Source organism: Pteropus vampyrus, unplaced genomic scaffold (assembly GCF_000151845.1).
Source record: "Pteropus vampyrus isolate Shadow unplaced genomic scaffold, Pvam_2.0 Scaffold71, whole genome shotgun sequence".
Lineage (NCBI taxonomy): Eukaryota > Metazoa > Chordata > Mammalia > Chiroptera > Pteropodidae > Pteropus > Pteropus vampyrus.
Window position 1 is genome coordinate 3,283,322 of NW_011888852.1, and position 24,361 is coordinate 3,307,682.

General features: G+C 32.3%; 1 protein-coding gene across 1 annotated transcript in view; it reads left to right on the forward strand.

Moving 5' to 3' along the window:
- Positions 1-24,361, forward strand: part of NBEA (neurobeachin) — a 600,762-nt gene that overhangs the window by 30,676 nt on the left and 545,725 nt on the right. Inside the window, exons 8-9 of the mRNA XM_023531608.1 lie at positions 10,852-11,049; positions 11,644-11,777. Coding sequence (XP_023387376.1) covers positions 10,852-11,049; positions 11,644-11,777 — 332 coding nt within the window. The remainder of the gene's footprint in view (positions 1-10,851; positions 11,050-11,643; positions 11,778-24,361) is intronic.

Consider the following 24,361-nt stretch of genomic DNA (forward strand, 5'->3'; position numbering starts at 1 on the left):
TATTAGTTTATCAGGGGTCTTTGCACTGGAAAGTCATTTTCCTAGCTATAAACCCCTTGGCTATCCTTTCGTTGAACATCTTAAATACGTTACTAATTTTTCTCTGTCTTAAAGTATTTCTGTTGAAAGTCTAATGACAGTCTAATATAAAGTACTTGCTCTTTTTTGCCTACATGGTCAAAGGATTTTTTTCTTTTTTCTCTAAATCTAGCAGTTTTGCTACATGTGTCTTGGTCAGCCTGAGTTGATGGTATGCAATGTCGGTGCATAGTTTTGTATTTTTTTATATTTCGAGCAGTTTTTCTTATACTGCTTAGTATTTGTTCCATTTCCTTGCTTTGGTTTTCTTCAGAGACTTGACTCTACGTATTTGATTTACTTTATCTTTAATATTTGTTACTTTCTCTTAAATTTTTATCTCCTTATTTCTCATTTTTAAATTTAAAAATAAAAAGAAACGTACAGAAAAGTTACAGTCACAGTAGTAAGCAATTTTTTTCCTGGTCTTTTTGAAAGTAGATGATGCCATGATGATCCATCCTCCCTGAATGTTGTGTTCCTACCAACAAGGACATTCTGTTGCCTAGTTAACAACACCAATGCGTTACTACCATCTCATTCAACTAGAGATTTTGCTAATTGTCCATAAAGATCCACTTCACTGCATGATATTACAATGTATCTGTAGTCTGCTCAGTCTTTCCTTCATTTCCCATGTGGATGCCCTCTTCACTGGAAGCAGACGTTAGTGTCCTTTGCTGGCCACTGACCACCTCCCACCCCCTTATGATGCCCTCTTAACCCTTTCTCTGCTCCAGTTCCCCATCCTCAGCTGGGCCCTCAAACTGGCCATCTCTCCTCTGCCCTGTCGTCTTCATCTTTTGGGCAACCCTCTTGTGTAGAGGCCGTGATCCCTCCGTGGATTCTGCGTCACCTCATACTGGGTAGTCCACCTAGCTACATGTGCTCCCCGTCCTGTCCTGCTTGTGTCCTTCCAGCCCTCGGCTGCCTGTCTCCCTGTATCAGTGTGCTTGTGACAGGCAGCTTTCCTACGAGTGTGCCCTGCTCACCCCACTCAGGCTCCAACGTGCCGAGCAGCATTCTAAATACATGGCTTTCAGTCCCCAGTGTACATCCAGCTCCCTCACTGGATCCCCTCTCAGGCCGATGCCCTTCTCATCCTGTGTGGGCTCTGACTCCTGTACAGAGAAGCCCCCCAAGTGACCATCTGAACACTCTCCTTACCTTGCACATGCACCGAAACTATGCACCAGTCTACAGCCCACTCCTCTATTTTTGTCCTTTTAGATGGATACTTACTAGTTAGAATTCTGACATCCTGAACTGGGTAGATCTACCCTGCTCATGCTCTACCATCCTGCAGCAAGTTGCCCCTTCTTTCATGAAACCCTTTGCCCCCGTTCCAGTGCGATGGCCCTTGTCATCCTCCTCATCATTGACACCCCCAGCCAAAGAGCTCTCCTATGCGGATGCTCTCTCTCCCTTGCAGAGATGCCTTACTCAGCGTGCTCGTTCTCTCTCCATGCCGGCTGGCCCTGTTGGGCGGACACCCTCCTCACCTCTTTAGGGTTTTGATATCATGTTTCTTGTCTGTATGGACAAGCTTCTCACTCAGTTCAGGGCCCTTCCACCCTGCTGGCCAGCGCAGGTTTTCTGCTCTACCCTGACAGCGGGCACCAGCCTTACTTAGCCACACCTGATAGCTTTATGAGTTTTCAAGAAGTCAGTAGGAAGAGGAAAACAGCTTCCTTTCTTTGTTTTATGTTTGTTTAACAGCGTTATTGTGATACAATTTACATATGCTCAATTCACCCATTTAAAGTATAAAATCCAGTGTTTTTTAGTATGTTCACAAATATATGTAGTTATGAACATTGTGAATTTTAGAACATTTCATCACCTCCAAAAAGAAACACTACATACTTTAGCTGTCACCTCTCTATTTTCCCATTTCCTATTCGGTCTTAAGCTATTACTGATTTACTGTCTGTCTTCATAGATTTATCTATTCTGGATATTTCATATAAATTTTGAAATTGGGAAATGTGAGTTTTTCACATTTGTTCTTTCTCAATGTTTTTGGTCTATGCTGAGTCCTTTTAATTTTCACATGAATTTTAGAATCAGCTTATCAATTTTTGCCAAGACAAACACAACAGCAACAAAAAACTCAGCTGGGATTTTGCTGAGATTGTATTGAATCTGTAGATCAATTTGGGAAGTATTGCCATTTTCACACTATTATGCCTTCTAATCCATGAACACAGGATGTCTTCACATTTATTTGGGTCTTCGTAATTTCTTTCAAAGATATTTTGTACTTTTTGCCCTAAGCCTAATGCTAGAATTCGTGAACTTTTGTTAAATTTATTCTCTAGCATTTTATTACTTTTGATTTGTAAATGCATTTTTATATCTAATGTTGCGATTTTCTTTGCTAGTATATAGAAATACAGTTGGTCTTTGTGTATTGATTCTGTATTCTGCAATCTTGCTGAACTTATTAGGACTACTAGTTTTTTGGTTTTTGTTTTGGCGGATTCATTAAGATTTTCTCTATATCAAGATTATATTATCTGCAGAGATTATTTTACTTCTTTCTTTTGATCTGAATGCTTTTTTTGTCTTTTTCTTGCCTAATTTCCCAAGCTCAGTATAATATTGAACAGAAGTGAATAGAGCAGCTATCCTTGTCTTGTTACTGATCTTTGAGAGAAAGCTTTCAGTCCTTTGGCATTAAATAATGGTGTTAGCTGTGGGTTTTTCATAGATGCTTTTTATAAGATGGAGTAGTTTCATTCTATTCCTGCTTTGTTGAATGATTTTGTCAAATGCCTTTCTTCCATTTATTAAGGTGAGTATTTATTGAGATGATAATATTTTAATCAATGTAGGTACAGATTTATCAATTCAGTTGATCTTTTCAAAGAACCAGCTTTTAGTTTTATTGGTTTTTTCCTATTGTTTTTCTTTTTATCTTTCATTAATTTCTCCTGTAATTCTTCTCATTCTCTTTCTTCTGATTGACTTATGTTGAGTTCGTTCTTTTATTATCCAATGTAATAAGGTGGGAGATTTGGTTGTTGATTTGATGTCTTTTTTTATTGTAAACATTTACAGTGGTAAATTTCCCTGTTAAGTGCTAATTTGTCTGGTTATGTTTTGGTATTTGTGACATTATTTTCATTTATTTCAAAATGTTTTATAGTTTTCTTTTTGATTTCTTTGACACATTGGTTAAAAATTTAGTAATATTTTGTTTATTTCCCCTATATTTTTGAATTCCCCAAATTTCTATTACTGATTTCTAATTTCATTTCATTTTGGTCAGAGACTATACTTTGTATTATATCTATCCTTGTAAATTTATTCAGGTTTGTTTTATGGCCTAACATTGGTCTATCCAGAAGAATGTTTCACGTACATGTAAGAATTCTGTGTATTTTTCTGTCATTGGGCGGAATGTCATAGAGATGTCTTTAATCAGTTTATAGTGTTCGTTCACATCTTCTGTTTCTTTGTTGACTTCTAGCTAGTTGAAGTCTAGCTAGTAGACTTTTATCTACTACCAAAAACTGGATTTTGACGCCTCTGACTATTATTAAGTTGTCTGTTTCTCCCTTTATTTCTGTCAGGTGCTCTGTTGTTAGGTGCACACATATTTATGATTATTATAACTTCCTGATGGATTGACTTTCTTATTACTAAATGTCACTTTTTAGTAAGATATTTTGTTTTAAAGTCTATTTTGTCTGATATTGGTTCAGCCATTCCTGCTCTCTTGTGATTTCTTGATAATTTCCTCCTTCCTTTTACTTTAAATCTGTTTTTGACTTTAAATCTAAAGTATGTCTTCTGTAGACAATATGTTGAATCCTATTTCATTTTTCAGTCTAATGATCTCTGCCTTTTTGAGTGCGTTGTTTATTTCATTCACCTTTAGTATTATTGATATAGTTGAGTTTACATCTGTCATTTTATTTTTTGTAACCTATAAACTTCATGTCCTTTTTATTACTTTATTCTTTCTTTATTGCTTTCTTTGGAATTAAGTGAATGTTTTCTAATGTAGCAATTTCATTTCTTTAATGATTTTTTTTTCACTCTGTTTTTTGACTTATTTACTTAATAGTTGCTCTAAGGCTTAACATATTTTAGCTTATAAAAATCAGCTTCACATTTATACAAACTTAATTCCATTGAGATATAGACATATTACTTCTCTGTTATTGTTTTTTTTTTCTTTTCGTGATACTGTTTTACATAGTACATCTATAAATTTTACAAACCCAACCTTACATTGTTATAATTATTACTTTATTTAGTTGTAAGGAAGGTGAGAGAAGAAAGAATATCAAATATATGTTTATAGCTTTTGTTACATTAAACTTATTTATCGCTTATGCATCTCTTTATGTAGTTACTGCCTGGAATCATTTCTTTAGCTGAGTGTATAGCTTTCCCACTCACCTCTTTTATGTTATTATTAGAAGATAGATTTCATTTCTGTATGTTGTAGGCAAAACATATGTTGTATGCATATTATTTTATACAATTGCTTTGAAATCAATTAAAAGTAAAAAGAATAAATATGTATTTATACCACCTTTTATAATCAGGTAATTACTGTGCTCTTTGTTTTTTCTGTGGATGCAAATTACTGTTTGAGTCATTTAATTTTTAATTTGAAAGACTTCCTCTGTTATTTCTTGTAAGATGAGTTAGCTAGCAACAAATTATCACAGCTTTTATTCATTTGGGAATATATTTTATTTTGCTTTCAGATGTGAAAGATTGCTTTGCTGGATATAAATTCTTGGTTGTAAAGTTTTTTTTTTTTTTTTTGAGCATTTTGAATATTTTATTCCCTTGTGTTATTGCTTCCATGTTTTTCAGATGATAAGACTGCTGTTGATTTTATTAATGCTCCTTTTTAAGTGAAGTCATTTTTCTTATGCTGCTTTAAAGATTTTCTCCTTGTCTTTTGCTTTCAGCATTTTTACTGTTATTTTTTGATTGTAAATTTCTTTGCTTTTATCCTTCTTTGAGTTAATGGGCTTCCTGAATGTGTAAATTAATTTTTATCAATGAATTGGGAAGTTATCAGCTGTTAAGTTTTTGAATATTTTTCTTCTCTGTTCTCTTTCTTCTCTACTTTTGCTATTCTCATTCTTTATATGTTAGTATACTTAATTGTTTCCCACATTTCTCTGAAGTTCTGATCATTTTTCTTCACTCTTTTCTCTCTCTGGTTTTTGGACTGTATCGTCTATCAGTTTAGCTTCATGATTGCTATTTTTTTTCTTTTGCTTGGTCAAAATCTGCTGAATTCTTCTAGAGAATTTTTCAAAGCAATTATACTTTCCAAGTCCAGCATTTCCATTTGGATTGTTTTTATAGAAGCTCTTAATTGATATTCTGTATTTAATATGATATTGTCATCATACCTGTATTTACTTCTCTAATTATGGTTTCCTTTTGTTCTTTGAACATACTTTTAACGGCCACTTTGAAGTGTTTTTCTGTTAAATCTCACATGTGTTTTCTCTCACCAGCAGTGTCTGCTGCCTGTTCTCCCCTCCTCCCCCCCCAAATATGGGTCATATTTTCTTTTAAAAACTTATAAATCTTTATTGAAGTATAATTTACATATCATACAATTCACTTAATTTAAGTGTACAAGTTTATTTTAAGTAAACTTACAGAATTGTGCAAACATCACCGCAATCCAGTCTCACCCCAGAAAGTTCCCTCATGCCTGTTGACTGTCACTCCTCATTCTCATCCCTGCCCATCTCATACCATTTTATCTAACAGTTTTCCTTCTGAAAGGCTTTATTAAAAGAATAATCCAATAGAGATCGATATTCACAAATATGCTTATTATAGCTTAATATATAATTTTGAAGACTCGGAAGCAATCTAAATATCACAGATGGGGTAAAGAGAAGAAAATTATTATATTTACATAATGGGTTATATGTTTGTAATCACTTAAATTGTATTATATATATATTTTAAACTTAAAAGTGTTAGAGCTAATTAATTATGAGGTGAGATGGTTTTGCTCCTACAAGCTAAAGAAGGGAATTAAAGCCTCTGTATCGTGGACTGAAGAAAAAAAATCACCTTTTTTTTCAAATAAGAATAGGTTTTAATAGTCATTTTATTTCCCTGAAAAGATTTTATTACTTCCAATACAATATAGTAAACATTGTCAATTCCATTGTAAGATGTATGAACAAAATGAAAATAAAGGTTTTGTTCCGAACAGTGAAATATATATAATGCAGTGTGGAGAAGCTGATTACAGTATTTTACAACACATTTTGTATTTTATTTTAATCATTATTTTTAGAAAGCAGGTATGCTGAGTTCTTAAGCATAGTAGTTATAATAATACCCCATCTGAAACAAAAACAAAAAATGGATAAGAAGAATCAATAAACCACTTCAGACATTGTTTTTGAAGGATAACCATGAGCCAAAGAGAGTGATACCTTTAGTGTTTTGTAGGACTTTTCACTTAAATTCATTGATGATTGTAAAAATAAATTATATCATTAACTGTTAGTACATTGATTGTAAAAATAAATTATATAATTAACTGTTAGTACATATGATTATAAAAATAAATTATATCATTAACTGTTAGTACAAGACTTTCAGCTCAAAAAAAATTATTGCTTGCAAGTTCAGTTGTAGAGCAAAGAACATTGGTGATTTCATATTTCTATTTAAGAGTGCTGTGTTTCTTAAAATAGTCAACTCTTTTATACACACAAAATATAAAGGAAAAGGGCACAGTCTCTATGAAAAGAAGCAAAGAAAAATATTTAAATAGGCTAAAAACAGAAAAGTGGTAGGTTTTAGCAGTAGTAGAAACAGGAGTTTAATGATCGCATTGAGTCCAGATGGAAGGCCAAAATCAAGAAAGACAGAATAGGGTATTATGTTTTTTAATCTTAAGAATAAGAAATGGATAATTTTATTCTAAATTCAGAATTTGCCCTGAATAAGGAAATGTCATTTAAAAGTAGTTCGAAAATGATTAGAGGAAAAACATTAAAAGGATTCCATTAGGGTCAATTTCATCATACAGCTTTACAATTCAGAGAACATTTATTAAAGCATTTCTATGCACAGAGCACTGTTATAGGCATTATGGAAGATGCAAACTGTAAATAAACTGCCTTTAAGGACCTCGTAGCTAAGAGAGGGGGGAGACAAAGAAAACCTAAAAAGTTAACTTGACTGAACTTATAATCATGATATAATCTGTGAACACTAAGCCCTATGGGATCATGGAGAAGGATTCTGATTGTAGGAACTAGGAAATTGTTCATAGAGGAGATAGCTTTAAAACCAGTTCAGTCAGGCACATGACGCTTCTAAGATTAGTTTTGAAGCTCATAAAGATGAAGTGATTTTTTTTGTTTATTTTGGTAGAGAATAGTCTCCTTCGCTCAAAAACTTCCCATGAATTCAACCAAAAATGCTTTGATTTTTTTTTAAATCCACTGGTACTCTAACTAGTTTCTTTTTCGTATAGGGATAATAATTTGCAAAAATCTTTAAAACTTGCTATCAAATTACAAAATTTCTTGCTTAATTAATTTAGAGACATTCAACCTGACTTCTGATTTTGTCCATGATGAAGTAGCTAGTACTGGATGTAACCTGCCACTGTCTGTTATTGGTTTCTGTTATGAGCTCTTTTTTTGTTTGTGTGTTTGCTGTTTGAGTCCAGCTGTAAGTGAGATCACATGGCATTTGTCTTCCTCTGCCTGGCATCTTTCACTTAGCTTAATGCCTTCAAAGCCCCTCCATGTTGTTGCAAATGGCAAGATTTAATTCTGTTTTCGGACTCAATAATATTATGCTCTGTGTGTGTGTGTGTGTGTGTGTGTGTGTGTGTGTGTGTGTGTACACCATTTTTTTTAAATCCATCATCAGTGGACACTTAGGTTGTGTTTTCATATTTTGGCTTTTGAAAATAATGCTGCTCTGAACGTGGAGTTACATATGTCTTTTCTCATTAGTGGTTTCATTTTCTTTGGGTAAATACTCAGAATTGCTGGATCATATAGTAATTTTATTTTTAATTTTTTTGAGGAACATTCATACTGTTGATGGTACCTACACCAATTTACATTTCTGTCAACAGTGCACAAGGGATCCCTTTTCTTCATATCCTATTAACACTTATTTTTTGCCTTTTTGATAATTGCCCTTCTGACAAATATGAGTTGATATCTCATTGTGGTTTCATTTATTTTGCTTGATAACTAGTGATATTGAGGATCTTTTCATGTGCCTATTGATTATTTGTATGTCTTCTTCGAAAACATGTCTCTTAAGATCCTCTGCCGGTTTTTAAAACGGATCGTTTATTTTTTTTTTGGCTATTTTGTTGTATGAGGTCTTTTTATATTTTGGCTATTAACCCTTTATCAAATTTATGTTTTGAAAATATTTTCTTGTATTTGGTGGGTTGCCTTTTCATTTTGTTGATTAAAAACCATAAGAAGGTTTTTAGTTTGTTGTAGTCTTGTTTATTTTTTCTTTTGTTACCTTTGCTTTTGGTTTCAAATCGCATTCCCTCGCAAAAATCCTTAATTTAAGGTAGGTCTAACTAGCTAGAGTGCACATTGCTCTTCCTCCAGATGTTATCCCCATCATCGCTTCTCTTAGTGTGGTATTATCAGCATAAGGAGGCAGCACACCCCTACTTGATAAAACTCCAAGTTGCTCCTGGCTCCTCCAACTCTTTTTGTCTCTCCTCTTCCTTATTTGGTCTGTTTCTCCAGTGTCTTAATGTCCTCTACACTCTCCCCCCAGTTCCCTCAGTTGTATAATTTTATTTCTGCAAAATAGCTCATATGTTTTACGCCTTCAAAGTAATTCTGTTTCTGAGCAGTGCTCTGTAGCGTGAGTCAAAAATTTAGCATATCTGAAATTTTACTTTAAAATGATGGGCTAGAAACACAAATAATAAACATTTTGAGCATTTATGATCTTATTATAATATATATTAAAATATTTTATTTACAATACCAAGGCAATCAGTAAAGAAGGTGATTATATCAGTTTTATACTGCCAGCATTACTACCTAATATAATCATCGTGATTTCATTCAAATTTTTTTAAAAGACCTTTTAAAAAGTCTTTTTCCATTTAATTATCACTTGTTCTTTAGTGCATTAGGGATTGAAATAGAATATTTTAAACGAGTACATATTTTAATCCCAACTGTTACCTCTAGCTTGGGAAGTGCGAATTTGTGCATTTAAAAAGATTAAAGTTTGAAACTTTGAGGTGAGAAATAATGTTCTACATTTCATTTAATGGAGAGAGAACAAAAGTTCTGATGTGAGAGTGTGCAGTTGTGTTAGCTAATTTGTAATATTGAACTATGTAAATGTAATTACATTCCAGAGATGAGAAGTACCGTCCAGAACCATACATGCATGCATTTTTAATCATCCACAACTGCTTTTCTCTGGGAACATGTTTAATAACGAATGGTATGCATCCACGTTCAAGGTAGAAAGGCCCTAGATACTAGTCTGGAAGTAAAACTGGCTAAATTTGGCCTGACATGTTTGGTCTGCACAATGTTTTAAAATGTTTGGATTAAATTACAAATGAGGTAATTTTATATAAAAAAATCCAGATTTTATGTTTCTCTTAAATTATGGAAGAACTGGCAATATTGTACAATAATTGGCTTGAGCCGAGCAGCAGGGGTCATTTTTTTAGACAAGGCACACACACTCTATTTGGAAGAAGTCCCCACCTGGCCCCCTGCACTTCTATGTGTTATCTGTTTGCCTCCTGTAAAAACTTGAGTTTGGAATATTGGATTTAATCTCATCACATTAGAGTAAGAAAATGGAGCCACATCATTTAAATTATTTTTTTGATCTTAAATAAGTGTCAAGGTATAATTAGTGGTGGAGCCTGGATTATTATCTGGGTCACTTCACTGTCAGTCCTTTAATACTGACCATAAATGAGAAGGCATGGCATTTTGTCTTGGCTCCATCCCTTCTGGCTCTTAAGGTCTTTAATGTTTGGTTTGCATAGTGTAAGGTGAAAATAATAATACTTATATCCTGTGATTGTTGAAAAGATTAAATATAATTTGTCATTGTCAGGTTCATATCGGCAGAGAAATTTTAACTGTTTCTAACAATACCTTTCTTATTACATTTGGTGCATCTATATTTCTTCCCTAAAGTGGTGACATGTTTTAATAAACTTGTTTGTGTTTAACAAGGCTATTGTCACACTTTTGTGTAGTGGCATTGGTATTCAGTATGTTGATATACTTTCTATAGAAAAGGCAAAAATTTTTCATGTAAACACTTTTCGTATTCTCAACAATAGTCATTTTTCAATATAAGTAATTCATGTGTCAGGCACTGTGTGTGTGTGTGTGTGTGTATGTGTGTGTGTGTGTATGTACACACTTTTGAGGGTATTAACAGGACAGTTTTTTGCTATGGAGTATTAAAGTAAAATTTGATTTATTTAATTTCAGCTGGCCTCATATTTTTTTCTAATAAAATAATTTTGTTGTAAATAATAAAAAACAATAAAAATGAGAAAATGACAATCTGACTGTGTTTATTAGCATAATAAAATTTAACTCTCATAGAACTGAAATGAGAATAACAAAATAATATAAAACCACTGATTAATGTCTGGTACTTGGAGTAGTCACAGCAGGTTTTTATTATCTTAAATGTTTCTCTGCTTTAAAACTTTAGAGTTTTATTCTGTTACATTTAAAATGAGTGTTTAATTTAGTTTTATTTTTTTAGAGCACCTTCAAGTTTAAGTCTGAGAGTGATATTCATTTGGCAGAACATCATAAACAGGTTCTGTATGATGGAAAACTTGCAAGTAGTATTGCATTTACATATAATGCTAAAGCAACTGATGCTCAGCTATGCCTGGAATCCTCGCCAAAGGAAAACGCATCAATTTTCGTGCATTCTCCACATGCTCTAATGCTCCAGGTGGGTGAATAGTAACTTAGTTTTCACGTTCTTGTCAGCATTAACAGTATCTTTATTTTACCTATTAAGCATTGCTCATCTATAAATTTCCAATTGCTGTTTGTTTTTCTTTTTTGGTTTTCTAGTTCTTTGAATGATGTTTTTGCTTTCTGCCTCTTTTGGGGCAATGTACTTTACCTTGGACTTGTCTCCTTCGTAGGATGTCAGTCATTTCTGTTATCTTGTATGTCCTACAACCTTTGAAATAAAATCATTTGATTAGCTAAACAGGTAGTTGTTAATATAAAAGTATACTTTGGTTTAAGAACATATTAATGTAACTTGCTAACATGAAATTACCTAAAGTGTCTTTAAATCCATTAGTGGTATTTCTTATTCTAAAATATCTTTTGATTTGTAAATTTAATTTCAGTATAAAAATCTCTCAAGATTTCAGGTTTCAAATTTTTATTTTATATGTGTATCAGAAATGTATAATTGAGGGTTTTTAAAATATCTAATGTTATTTAATGCTTTTACAAAGTTATTTGAAACAAGGAAATAATAATAACATGCTTCAGAAATGTAATAAACATTTTTGTTTTTCAAACATAGGATGTGAAAGCTATAGTAACACATTCAATTCATAGTGCAATTCATTCCATTGGAGGGATTCAAGTGCTTTTCCCACTCTTTGCCCAACTGGACAATCGACAGCTCAATGATAGTCAAGTGGAAACAACCGTCTGGTAAGTGTTCTTTGACTGTGTATTTCCTTATATTTTTTACACGCTTAATTTATGCCTGGTATACTTGGTGCTGTGTAAATGTATTACAATGTTTGGTTTTTATCCTTCAAGTGGTAATAAAAGTTTCTTTAGTACCAAGGCAGATATATATTTACCTAATATAAACAAACCTGACACTGAGGTTCTTATAGCCATGAAGGAGTGACTTCTTTCATAATAAATAAATAAATCCCTTCAGGCGTAGTGTAGTGATTATAATGTGCAGTTGGGGGAAAAACCTCAGTCCTGACCTTTTCCTTTAAATGCTCATGGTTTGGATCGTTCATGAAATCCTGTCAGGTTCAACAACATTACTAAAATAAAGTTTATTCTGAAGAATAGTATTTAATAACAATTAAATAATTGATATTGTAAATACTGGCATTACTTTATAATGCTGTTATCATAAGACTAGCACAGTATTAATTGATATTAGCTTTTTTTTATATGTATTTCATTTTTGAGAACCCAAATCTAACTTGTGGCATATTTATATTTATATAAAAATTCAGTATCTTCTAATTAGATTGATTTCATGTGCAATTTTTGTAGCTTCCTTTTTATTAAAAATTTTTTTTATTAAAAAATCTCATTCAGCAAACCGATTTAATCTTAGAATCATAAATGTAAGAAATTAAACGTAAATTTCAATAGCTATTTGACTGTGTACATTGCTATGTTGGAGAATTTAAAGAGAAAGTTTTATTGGTAAACATTAATTTCTACTTCAAAAATAATATAGGAATGCTTCATTAGTATGTACACATATACATGAAATCCTTTATGGTCATACACTTTTGGAATGATGAAAAAACTAGTGAAAAGCTAAGATGGGCAATATTTAAAATCCATGATTTTCTCATTTTTATATCTAAATTATTAATCAAATTCCATTTTGCTATTGCTGTTAATATTGTCCTTGCATTGAGACTGTCTTTATGTCTAGTATAAATATAAATATAAATGTGACCTGTACATTTACGAAATTCAACTCTCATCCATGGATCATGCTTTCTTTTGTATAAAGTATAAAGTTGGGAATTTTAAAACGAAAAGCTTTGAAGTGAAAAGGGATCCTTTGGTCATGCCCTGCTATGATACTGCTTTGCTGCGAGATCTTAAATAATTTCATTGGGAGGCAGATCGGTCTTTTGGAAAAATTAAACTTTAAATGCCATTCCTGGATTTAAATTAAAAATGTTTTGTTTTTTATCATCTAAGTGACCCAGTACACATAATGATTAGTAATTATAAATCTAGTAAGTGCCACGAAAAGAAGTTGGAAATGAAGTAGCCAGTAGAAAATGCCATGTGTAATTTAAAGATTCTTTATGAATTAAGTCTATAATTATTTTAACCTGAAATGGAATTTTTTTGCTTTGTGAAGAAAAATTAGAAAGATTATGCAGTTTGAAATAACTAAAATTATTCGCAATAACATATCTTCATGAATCGCTATTATAAAATCTTGGTTCTAAAATCATATTTAACAGGTTATCTGGTCCGTTCATCCAAGGCACATGGTTATTTTTCATTGCCTGTCTTCAAAATTTATTTTAGTGTTTATATTATATTTTGATATTAAATTATATTTATTTTATCTTGGAGATAAAAGACAGTGTAAGAGGTCAGCATTCTGATTTTCATTATGATTTGTTTTTAGTTTTTTATATCATTCTTCTTAGTTTCTATGTATTAAATAACTTCAACTTTTTAAATGCTGTATAAATTCTTAGTTTATAGGCAATAAAAAGCATATAATAAAATGGTTTCACTCTCCTCTTTAATAAATACATACCCAATTCCAAGTTACCGTGATTTCGTTATGCGCTATTTTGAATTTTTATTTACTACTTTTTCATTAATTGTGTCAGTGCCCTTGATGTCTGAGGTTCACTTGTGTGTGGAGAGTTGTGTGTATCAGTAATACAATCTTTTGTTATTTAAAGATTTCTAGGGGATCATTAGAGACAAATGTGTGCACGAGAGGTAATCTTGCGGCTTTTAAAATGTTAAAGGCGAGTTGTTGAGTGGAATTTCTCCCGCTATTTGAAGAACCAAGATTCTTAGATATAGGGCAAGGATTGATAGAATTTCTTATTTTCTGGGTAATTATACATTCATGTAGATGAATGAAACCTTGAGATAGGTAGGATATATCATCTTATTTTTAGTCAGTAGTAAATTGTTCTAGAGAAATGAGAATTTATTTGAAGTTTTTAAATCTTGTAGATTTGATATACATTTTTTGAAAATCTCTTTGCATTATAAATATTTGTCAACATTTCAGTTTAATTCTTAATTACTTTTTGGAGAAATTGAGCTAAGCTCTAAAACAAGTTACTTCTCTACCTTCTGTATTTCAATTGAAGCATTCTAGTTTCCATGTACTTTATTTAGTCGTCTCTCTTTTTGAAACTTGTTACTGTTTCTATAAGATTAACCTTTGTTGACACTATTATACTGTTATAAACCTCGAGTTTTACTCTATATAGGGGTCTTAATATTAAAATGTTTTATTAAAGGAATAATTTTATTTTCTGGAGCCTTTCAAAGTAGGCCTTATTTGTGCAGGAGAATTTTTGTGCCTTTGTTTTGTTGTGAAGGCTGTGTATTACAGTGGTTTATATGTGTGGCAGACTTGGATTCAAATCCTAAGTTTACTATTTACTATAAGTGTAACTCTGAGTGTGTTATTAACTTTTTTGTGCTTCAGTTTCTACCATTATAAAATAGGAATAATAATAGTTTATTGGATTATTTAGATTAAATGTGATAAAATATATAGATTGACAGGGTAAGCTCTCAATACATGCTGGTTCTTGTTATTATGACATATTATATGTCATCAATCTTAGGAATTGGTCATTGTAATAAGGACCATATTACTTTATATTTGAACTTATTTCTACCGATGATGTTATTTACAATTGAGAATTACTTATTTTAAGTAGGACTTGTATTTTGATTTTCAGTTGTGATGAAAACAGGTTTTGAAATATCTATCAGTTTTCTAGATAGAATGGCTTAAAATTGAGGAATGTGGTAACTCAAGTTTTAACCAGGTCAGACAAATACCACCAAGTCAAACAAGCTTGCACGGGTTAAAGATGATTTTTCTTCAGCCAGCTTTTGGATTTTTTCAGGCACCCTCTTACTATAAAGCTCCAGGAATAACACTCTACTTAGTCCCTTTTCTTTTAACATGTGGTTATTCTTTATTATGGCACAAAACATTAACCAACAAAGGAGTAGATAAATATTATTGAACTGAGTTAAATAGCTTGTAGCAACAAATAGTATTTTTGATGTGATCTGTTTTTGAATAAGTAAATTAGGCCAGTTTACCGTTGTGATTTTTCCTATTCATAATGATTCTCAAGCAGCGTGATCACCCTGGAATAATTCTACCAAGTAATCAAAGCTATTTGGATGTTTTGTCATTCCTCAGGAAGTTGTATTATATTGTGCTGGTCGATATCCCTTAGTCCAGTGAATATTGAGAGCAATAACTACACAATTGCTTTTCACTTGACATTTAATAACTTCTTATTTAATGACTAAAAGAATGAGCAAATGATTTATAAATTATTTCATAAAGTATAACTCCCATCTTGAAGTAATTATATGTTTTGTGTTTTGTGTCTAGGAATGACTGTAAATTAGAAATTTCTTTTTCCTTTGATTTGGATGATCATTTACCTTAACTGCAAATAACATGTCATTCTCAAATTTAGTCCATCCCCTTCTTTTAAGAACGTGTATTATTAAATACTATTGTGAAACAAAACAATAAATCTCATTGTATAACTTAAGAAGAATTTGCTTTGAAAAAATATGTTTTCTAGCACAAAATATAAATAGACTTTTGTATATCAAACAAAAATATACAGAGAGAGAGTTTTCATTAGAGGCAGTGTGATGCTATGAGCAAGTCTTCTTTGGGTGTCAGACAAATTAAAACTCAAGCCGGTGTTCTGTTACATACTGCTTGATTTTAGATGATGAGGCTGTCCAAGGGCGTGTAGTAGCAGCGCATGGTGTTTATGAGTACTTACTATGTGCCAGTCACTGTTTTTAATTGTATTTCTCATCTAATCCTGCTCTGCTGATGAGGGAGAGAAAAATTAAGTAACTTGCTCAAGGTCACAGAGACTTAAGTGGCAGATGAGAACCAGGGTTCTAGTCCTGAAGGTCTGGCTCCAGAGCCCTCACCGGAAACCACAGTGGACAACTCTGAGTCAGTTTTGCTAGCTGTGGAATGATTTTAATCGTGCCATCTTTATTTGGTTGTAATATGATTGAAAATAAAATAGTATGTGTAAAGTATTATAGTGTCTGGTACATAGTAGGCATTTAATGAGTTTTTTTTTTTCCTTAGTAAATATTGCTAATCCGTTGATGTGATATAATTTTCTATCACTAAACCGTATTTTAATGCCATTTAACTCTGATAAATATTATAAACTGAAAAATGAATTATAAGTGATAATTTCAATGAATTATTAAAAGTATGTAAATATTTTTCTCAGGAAAGTATTCTTTTTGTTTTTAATTATGATACTGGTTGTTTGACCAATGGAATATAAGATATAAAACAAAATTAGAGAATCTCATAAAGCATTTGTCAATGATTCTATCATTAAGAATTGTCTGTAATATGAATATTTATGACTCATTGTTTAGTGAATTTAAATCGAGATTTTTTTCTTAAAAACAATCTTGCTAACCAAAGTTGTAATAGTAATTATTTTGAATTTTATAGCCCCCTTAATAATTAAGCAGCTCCCTTAATAATGAAGTTTCATTGTAAAGTTAATTAGCACTACTGTCAAAATTACCTGGAAATTTCAGCATTTCAGTGTCTTAACTTCTTAGACCATATTTCTTATTCTGCTTCAAAGTGACATAAAAATCTTTTGTCTGACCTTGTTTTCTGATTTTTTTATTCAAGGACAAGTGCCTGACATGCATATAATGTCAAAATTTTATTATATACTTTTAACTCAACTGACATAAATAATGAAATTTGATTTCTTTCAGGAGGAAAAGGAAGTGAAATTAATACTTGTTTATGATTGTCTCTTATGTTGTTCATATATCTAGAATATAATTTTTATTTCAGTTTCCAATAGTATTTAAATATTTTTGAATATATACCTATTGAATCATATTACTTTTATTTTCTTTATGTTTTTCAGAATTATACATCTGTTGCTTCTTAATATGTGTATTTTGCTAGTTTGCCTTTTTTATAAATATTGCTAAATAGTATTGAAAATATTCTTTTAAGTGAAATATACACAAAAAGTGCTTTTGAAGTACATATGATACTAGTACTATTAGAGGAGAAAAACCAAATAATAATTTGTATAGTGGGATTAACGATAGTTTGAATTCACTGTGCAAATTAATTTGTAAGGAGTAAAAAATAAAGTACATTATGTATTCTGCCTGAAACTGGGAAATTTTATTGTGATGTTCAAATAGCTTTCTGTTGTTTGGCAGGTGAGTCCTTTTTACTCAAAGGAGCCTGCACAGAAGATACCTAATAATAAAGATTATTGTACATCTGGCAATTTAACATGTTTTTCATAATAAGTAATTACTTTTCTACAGTAACTCTTTTATAAAAAATTTTCTTTAAATTTAGTGAAATCCATTTTTAATGCTATATTACTTTGTGTTATTTCAGTTTACAACACATTTTTTGCTTCTTTATCCCGTAAATGCTTCTGGTTTATCTTTAATTCAAAAAAAAGGACACATCTTTAATGAACCTGTTGCCTTAAATTTTCCTGTAGTTTGCATGTCACATCCTCTGTATTGTTATTTTATTCATGGAATAGCATTCATTTCTTTCTTTTAACTTTTCTATGCCTTTACATTCCTTTTGAAAATAAGGAAGGTAAATTGCTTTATTTATTTTGACTTTATGATATCATACAGTCTAAAACTAAAGTTAATATTATTTGCTTTTACAAGGAATATTGTCATATGCCAGAAAATTTATGGTTTATTTTTAAAAGCTCAGATTATTTCTAATGGATGGTGTAGTACTCAGAATCTCTGAAGCGTTTAGGTTCATGTCCCTTTGTCTCTCCTGGATGTGATGACCATTCTGTGCAGTGAGTGGAATCTTAAGAAAGGAAGTAATAGAGCATCATCAGAAAGTTCTACTAGTTAATTTGGTATTATAATTTTGTTGGCTTTTATTTTAATTTGTTTTTAGGTCCATGGCTTATTACTTAGGCTGACAACTCTCAGAGCTTTTCCGCTAGCTGCCTTCTATTTTAGGCTCATATACCCAAACCATGTGAAAAGTATCTCAACCTCAGCATGCCCCAGATACAAACTTACAACCTCCTTCTCTGCAGTTTCTATTGTTTTTAACATCCTTTTTATTTTTAAATTTTAAAATTATTTTTATTAAAAACTTTATTTTTTAGAGCAGTCTTATGTTTACAGTAAAAATTAATAGAGATTTTCCCATATACTCTCTCTATACATACATAACCTCCTTAGCAGTGTCACTCACCAGAACCATGATTTTTTTTTTTTTTTATACCAAGATTGAACGTAAATTGATTCATCATAATAACTCAAAGTCCATAGTTTATCTTAGAGTTTACTCTTGGTGTTGTGCATTCTGTGGATTTGGACAAATTCTAATGACATGTACTGATCATTACAATATTATAAAAAATATTTTACTATCCTTGCCATTTGTGCTCTGCTTTTTCACCCCAGTCCCCGAAACCACTGATCTTTGCTGAAAAGGCAAACCATATCTTTGCCTTTTCCAGAATGCCAAATAGTTGAAATTATACAGTATGAAGCCTTTTCAGATTGTCTTCATTCACTTAATAATGTGCAATTAAGATTCCTTTATATCTTTTTGTGGCTTGATAGCTCATTTCTTTTTAGCACTGAATGGATCCCTTGATTGGATGTGCCACAGTTTATCCATTCACCTACTGAAGGGCATCTTGGTTGCTTCCGGGTTTTGGCAATTATGGATAAAGCTTCTATAAACACTGTGTGGATATAAGTGTTCTGCTCCTGGGGACAGATACCAAGGAGCATGAGTGCTGATCATATGGTAAAAGATGTTTAGTTTTGTAAGAAAGCTCCAAGCTGTCCTCCAAAGTAACATAACTGTACTATTTGCATTCTTGCCAGCAATGACTGGGAGTTCCTGTTGTTCAGCTCCCTGCCAGCATTTGGTTGTCAGTGTTCTGGAATTTGGTCATTCTCCTAGGTGTATAGAGGTATCTCATTTTAATTTGCTTTCATTGATGACAAAAGATGTGGAATATTTTTTCCATATACTTATTTGTCATCTGTATGTGTTTTTTGGCGAGGTATTCGTTAAGGTCTTTAGTGCATTTTTAATCAGGTTGGTTATTTTCTTACTGTTAACTTTTAAGAGTTCTTCGTATATTTTGGATAACAGTTCTTTATCAGATGTATTTTTTGCATATATTTTCTTCCAGTCTGTGGCTTGTCTTTTAATCCTCTTGGTATTGTCTTTTAATTTTAATGAAGTTTAGCTTATCAATTATTCTATGTATTGTGTCTTTGATGTTGTACGTATTGTGTCTTTGATGTTGTACCTAAAGTTACTGCCATATTCAGAGTCATCTAGGCTTACTCTTATGTTATCTTCTAGGAGTTTTTAGTTTTGCATTTTATATTTACATCTGTGATCCATTTTGAGTAAATTTGTGTGAAAGGGTATTAGGTCTTTTTCTAGATTCACTTTTTTTATGTGATTGTCCAGTCGTTCCAGCACCCTTTGTTGAAGAGACTGTCTTTGCTCCATTATATTACCTTTGCTTATTAGTCAAAGTTCATTTGTCTATATTTATGGGGGTCTATTTCTGTGTTCTCTGTTCTGTTTCATTGACCGTCTGTTCTCTCACCAGTACTACACCGTCTTCATTGCTATACCTTTATAGTAGTTCTTGATGTTGGTAGCATCAGTCTTCCAACTTTGTTCACCTTCAGTATTGTGTTGGCTATTCTGGGGTTTTTGCCTCTCCATATAAACTTTGGAATCAGTTTGCCCGTAAAATAACTTACTGGGATTTTAGTTGTTATTGCAGCAAATATATAGAGTAAAGTTGGGAAGAATTGACATCTTGACAATATTTAGTCCTACTACCCAGAACATGGAATATCTGTTCATCTTTTATTTTATTATCGAGAATTTTGTCGTTTTCCTCATATAGATCTTGCATATATTTTGTTAGATTTATAGCTAAGTATTTCATTTTTTGGGTGTTTATGTAATTGATATTGTGTTTTTAATTTCAAATTTCACTTGTTCATTGTTTATAGGAAAGCAATGGAGGTTTTTATATTAGCCTTGTATCTTGCAAACTTGTTATAAATGGTTTATTAGTTACAAGAGGTTTTTTGTTGATTTTTTTCAAATTTTCTACATTGACCGTTATGCCATCTATGATCAAAGAGAGTTTTATGTCTTCCTTTCCACTCTATATGTTTTGTTCTCTTTTCCTGTCGATTTGGCAGGGACTTCCAGTACAGTGTTGAAAAGGAGTTGTGAAAGGGAACATTTTTGCCGTGTATTTGATTATTGTGGAAAAGCTTGGAGTTTTTCATCAAGTACGTTAGTTGTAGAGAAAATTTCTCTCTATTCTTAGTTTACTGAGAGTTTTTGCCATGGATGGTTGCTGAATTGTGTCATGCTTTTTCTGTATCTTTGATATGAGCACATGATTTTTTTTTAGCCTGTCGATGTGATGAATTAAATTAATTGATTTTTGAATCTTGAACCAGCCTTGTGTACCTTGGATAAATCCCCTTTGGTCGTGGTATATAATTCTGTTTATACTTTCTTGGATTCAGTTTGCTAATATTTTGTTGAGGATTTTAGCGTATATGTTCATGGGGGATATTAGTCTACAGTTTACTTATAACGTCTTTGGTTTTGGTAGTAGGATGATACTGGCTTTATAGACTGAGTTAGGAAATAGTCTCTGTGCTTCTGTCCTCTTAAAGATGATTATAGAGAGTTGCCATAATTTCTTCTTTAAGTGTTTGGTAGAATTCACCAGTGAGCCTATCTTGGCCTGGTGCTTTCTGTTTTGCAAAATTGTTAATTATTGGTTCAATTTCTTTCATAGATATAGGTCTATTCAGAATGCCTATTCTTGTGTGAGTTTTAGCAGACTGTGTCTTTGAAAGAGTTAGCCCTTTCATCTAGGTTGTCAAATCTATAGACATAGAATTTTTCATAGTATTTCTTTATTATCCTTTTAATTTCCATGAGATCTGTAGTTATAGTTCTTCTTTCATTTTTAATATTAGTATTTTGTTTTCCACTCTCCATTTTTCTTAGCCTGATGAGAGGCTTATCAATTTTATTGATCTTTTCAAAGAACCAGCTTTCGGTTCCGTTGATTTTATCTATTGATTTACTCTTTTCAGTTGCTTTGATTTGTACTTTAATTCTTATTCTTTTGTTCTGTTTACTTTGGATTGAGTTTACTTTTCTTTTTCTCATTTCCTAAAGTGGAAACTTAGATTATTGGTTTTAGGCCTTTCTTTTATATGTGCAGTTTAGAGGTCTGAGCACCTGATTCCAATGTATGGAGGGGTAGTTTTCTCCCTGTGCCACCAAGCATTTCTTTGTGACACCAGCTTGTTGTCCTTCAGTTTAACTCAATTCTGACACTATCTGCCTGGAGATAGCATCAGGTCTCACAGGTTAAGGGCTCATTTGCACGAGACTTTCTCTGTCTCACTCACACACACACTTCGGATGCCAGTTGCAAGCCCAGTTATCAGCTGTGCTTCTGACTGTCGATTGAGGGTTACAGCAATGCTCTCTTTAGACTTTACATGTCAGTAGCAAGTTCAGGTTGTTACCTGTACTTTTGACTGACTGGCTGTAAATCAGAGGTTCCCACACCCCAGTCTTGGGTTTGGTTAATTTTCTAGAGAAGCTCAGAGAGAGCTCAGAGAAACATTTTATTTACTGGATTACTGGTTTATTATTTAAAAAATATGATAAATGATATAGAAGAATGTCTCGATGGAAAAGATGCACAGAGCACGGTGTGGAGAAAGGGTGTAGAGCTTCCATGCCCTCTCTAGGTGTGCCCCTCTCCCAGCACCTCCACATGTGGTGTCTCTAAACCCTGTCCTTCTGGATTTTATATGGAGGCTTCGTTACATATAGGCATGATTGATTAAATTATTTCCTATTGGTGACTGAACTCAATTTTCAAATACTTTCCCCTCCGTGGAGGTGGGGGGTGGGATGTGGGACCGAAATTTGTAACCCATTAATCAGGTGGTATGCTCCACCAGCAGCTAGCTCCCATTCTTCGATGAATTCCAAAAGTCATCTCATTGACATAACAAACGACATTTTTATCATTATAATCACTTAGAAAATTTCAAGGATTTTAGGTGCTCTGTGCCAGAAATGGGGATGGAGACCAAATACGTATTTATTATAAATCACAGTATCTTTTTGCAGTGTTCGATGTTATGAATTTCCATGTTATGTTTTCATTTTCATTCCATTCAAAATCTTTTTAATATCTCTCGAGACTTTTTTCTTGATCCATGTGTTTTTTTTAGAAGTATGCTGTTTAATTTCCATGTATTATGGGATTTCTAGTTATCTTTCTGTTATTGACTTCTAGTTCGTTCCATTGTCATCCGACAGTAGATATCATATGCTTTCTGTTTTTTAAAATTGTAAGACATGGTTCATGACCCAGAATGCTGTCTGTCTTAGTGAATGTTCCATGTGAGCCTGAGAGGAATGTGTATTTTGCCACTGTTGGGTAGATATAAATGTCAGTTATCTCCAGTGGTTTGTTGGTGGTTGTCGAGGTCACCTGTGTCCTGATTTGTCTCCTGTGTGTGTTCACTTCTGACAGAAGGGTGTGGAAGTCTCCAGCTGTCATCGTAGGTTCATCTCTTTCTCCTTGCAGTTATAGCAGTTTTTGCCTCATGCAGTTTGATACTCTGTTAGGCAAGTGCACCTTAACTGTTACATCTTTTTGGAAATTGATCACTTTATCATTATCATTATGTAATGCCCTTCTTAATGTCTGGTAACTCTCCTTGATTTGGAGACTGCTCTATCTGAAAATAATATAGGTTCTATCTGAAAATAATATAGGTACTCTTAATCTTTTTAGTGTTATCATGGTATACTCTTCTCTATCCATTTATTTTTAATCCATATGTATCTTTATATTTAATATAAAGTGGGTTTCTTGTAAACAAGGTATAGGTTAGTTGTGGTTTTTGGTCCACTGATGGTTTGTCTTTTAGTAGGTGTATTTAGACAATGTCATTCAAATTAATTATTGATAATGTTGGACTGATATTTACCATATTTGTTACTGTTTTCTATTTTTTTGCCTCGCTTTTTGTTCCTGATTTTATATTCTGATCTTTTTCTGGTGGTTGTGATTTTAATTGAGCACTTTATATAATTCAGTTTTCTCTCCTTTTTAACATATCAGTTATGCTTAATTTTAAAACTTTTTTTAGTGGTTGCCATAGAGTTTCTAACTAATTCAAGTCTACCAGCAGATATCATTCTACCACTTTATGAGTAGTATGAGTACTTTATAATAATAAAACAATCTTAATTCCTTTATTTTGTTCTTGATATCATTGCTGTCATTCATTTCACTTATATATAAGCATAAAAAGCATGAGTGTCTGTGTGTGTATATACACATATGGAAGCATACATAATGAAATAGTGTTGTTATTATTTTGAATGAACTTATCTATTAGATCATTTAAGTTAAAAAAAATTTTTTTTTTAACCTTTGCTATATCTTCTTCAGTACTCAACTTTTCTTTACATAGATCCCACCCAGTTTCTCAACTGTATTATTTTCCTTCTGTATAAAGAATTTCGGTTAACATTTTTTGTAAGTTCTACTGGCAACAAATTTCATCAATTTTTGTTTGTCTGAGAGTCTTTATTTCTCCTTTACTTTTGAAGGATAATTTTGCAGGTTTCGAGGTACAGATTTTGAGGTCGGTGGGGTTTTTATTTTTCCCCCTCAATGCTTTAAAATTTTTCACTCCATTCTCTTGCTTGCATGGTTTCTGAGGAGAAGTTGGGCATTATCTTACTTCTCGTTTAGGTAAGGTGGTTTTCCTTCTGGCTGCGTTCAGGAATTGTTCATCTTTGATTTTCTGTAATTTTAAAATGATATGCTTAGGTGTTTTTTGTTGTTGTTTCTTGTTTAGGTATTTATTCTACTTGGTATTCTCTGAACTTCTTAGATCCGTGGTTCAGTTTTTGACGTTAACTTTTGGGGGAATTTGCAGTCATTATTGTTCAGATATTTCTTAAGTTACTTTCTTTTCCTCCTGGTAGTCCCATTATGTATATGGCAACTTCCCACAGTCCTTGGTGTTCTTTTATTCAGTTTTTGTTCTCTTTGGTTTTGGGTTTTTGAAGATTTTATTAGTAAATTCTATGGCTTAGAGATTCTTTCCTCAGCCCGTTCAGTCTACTAATAAGCCTGTCA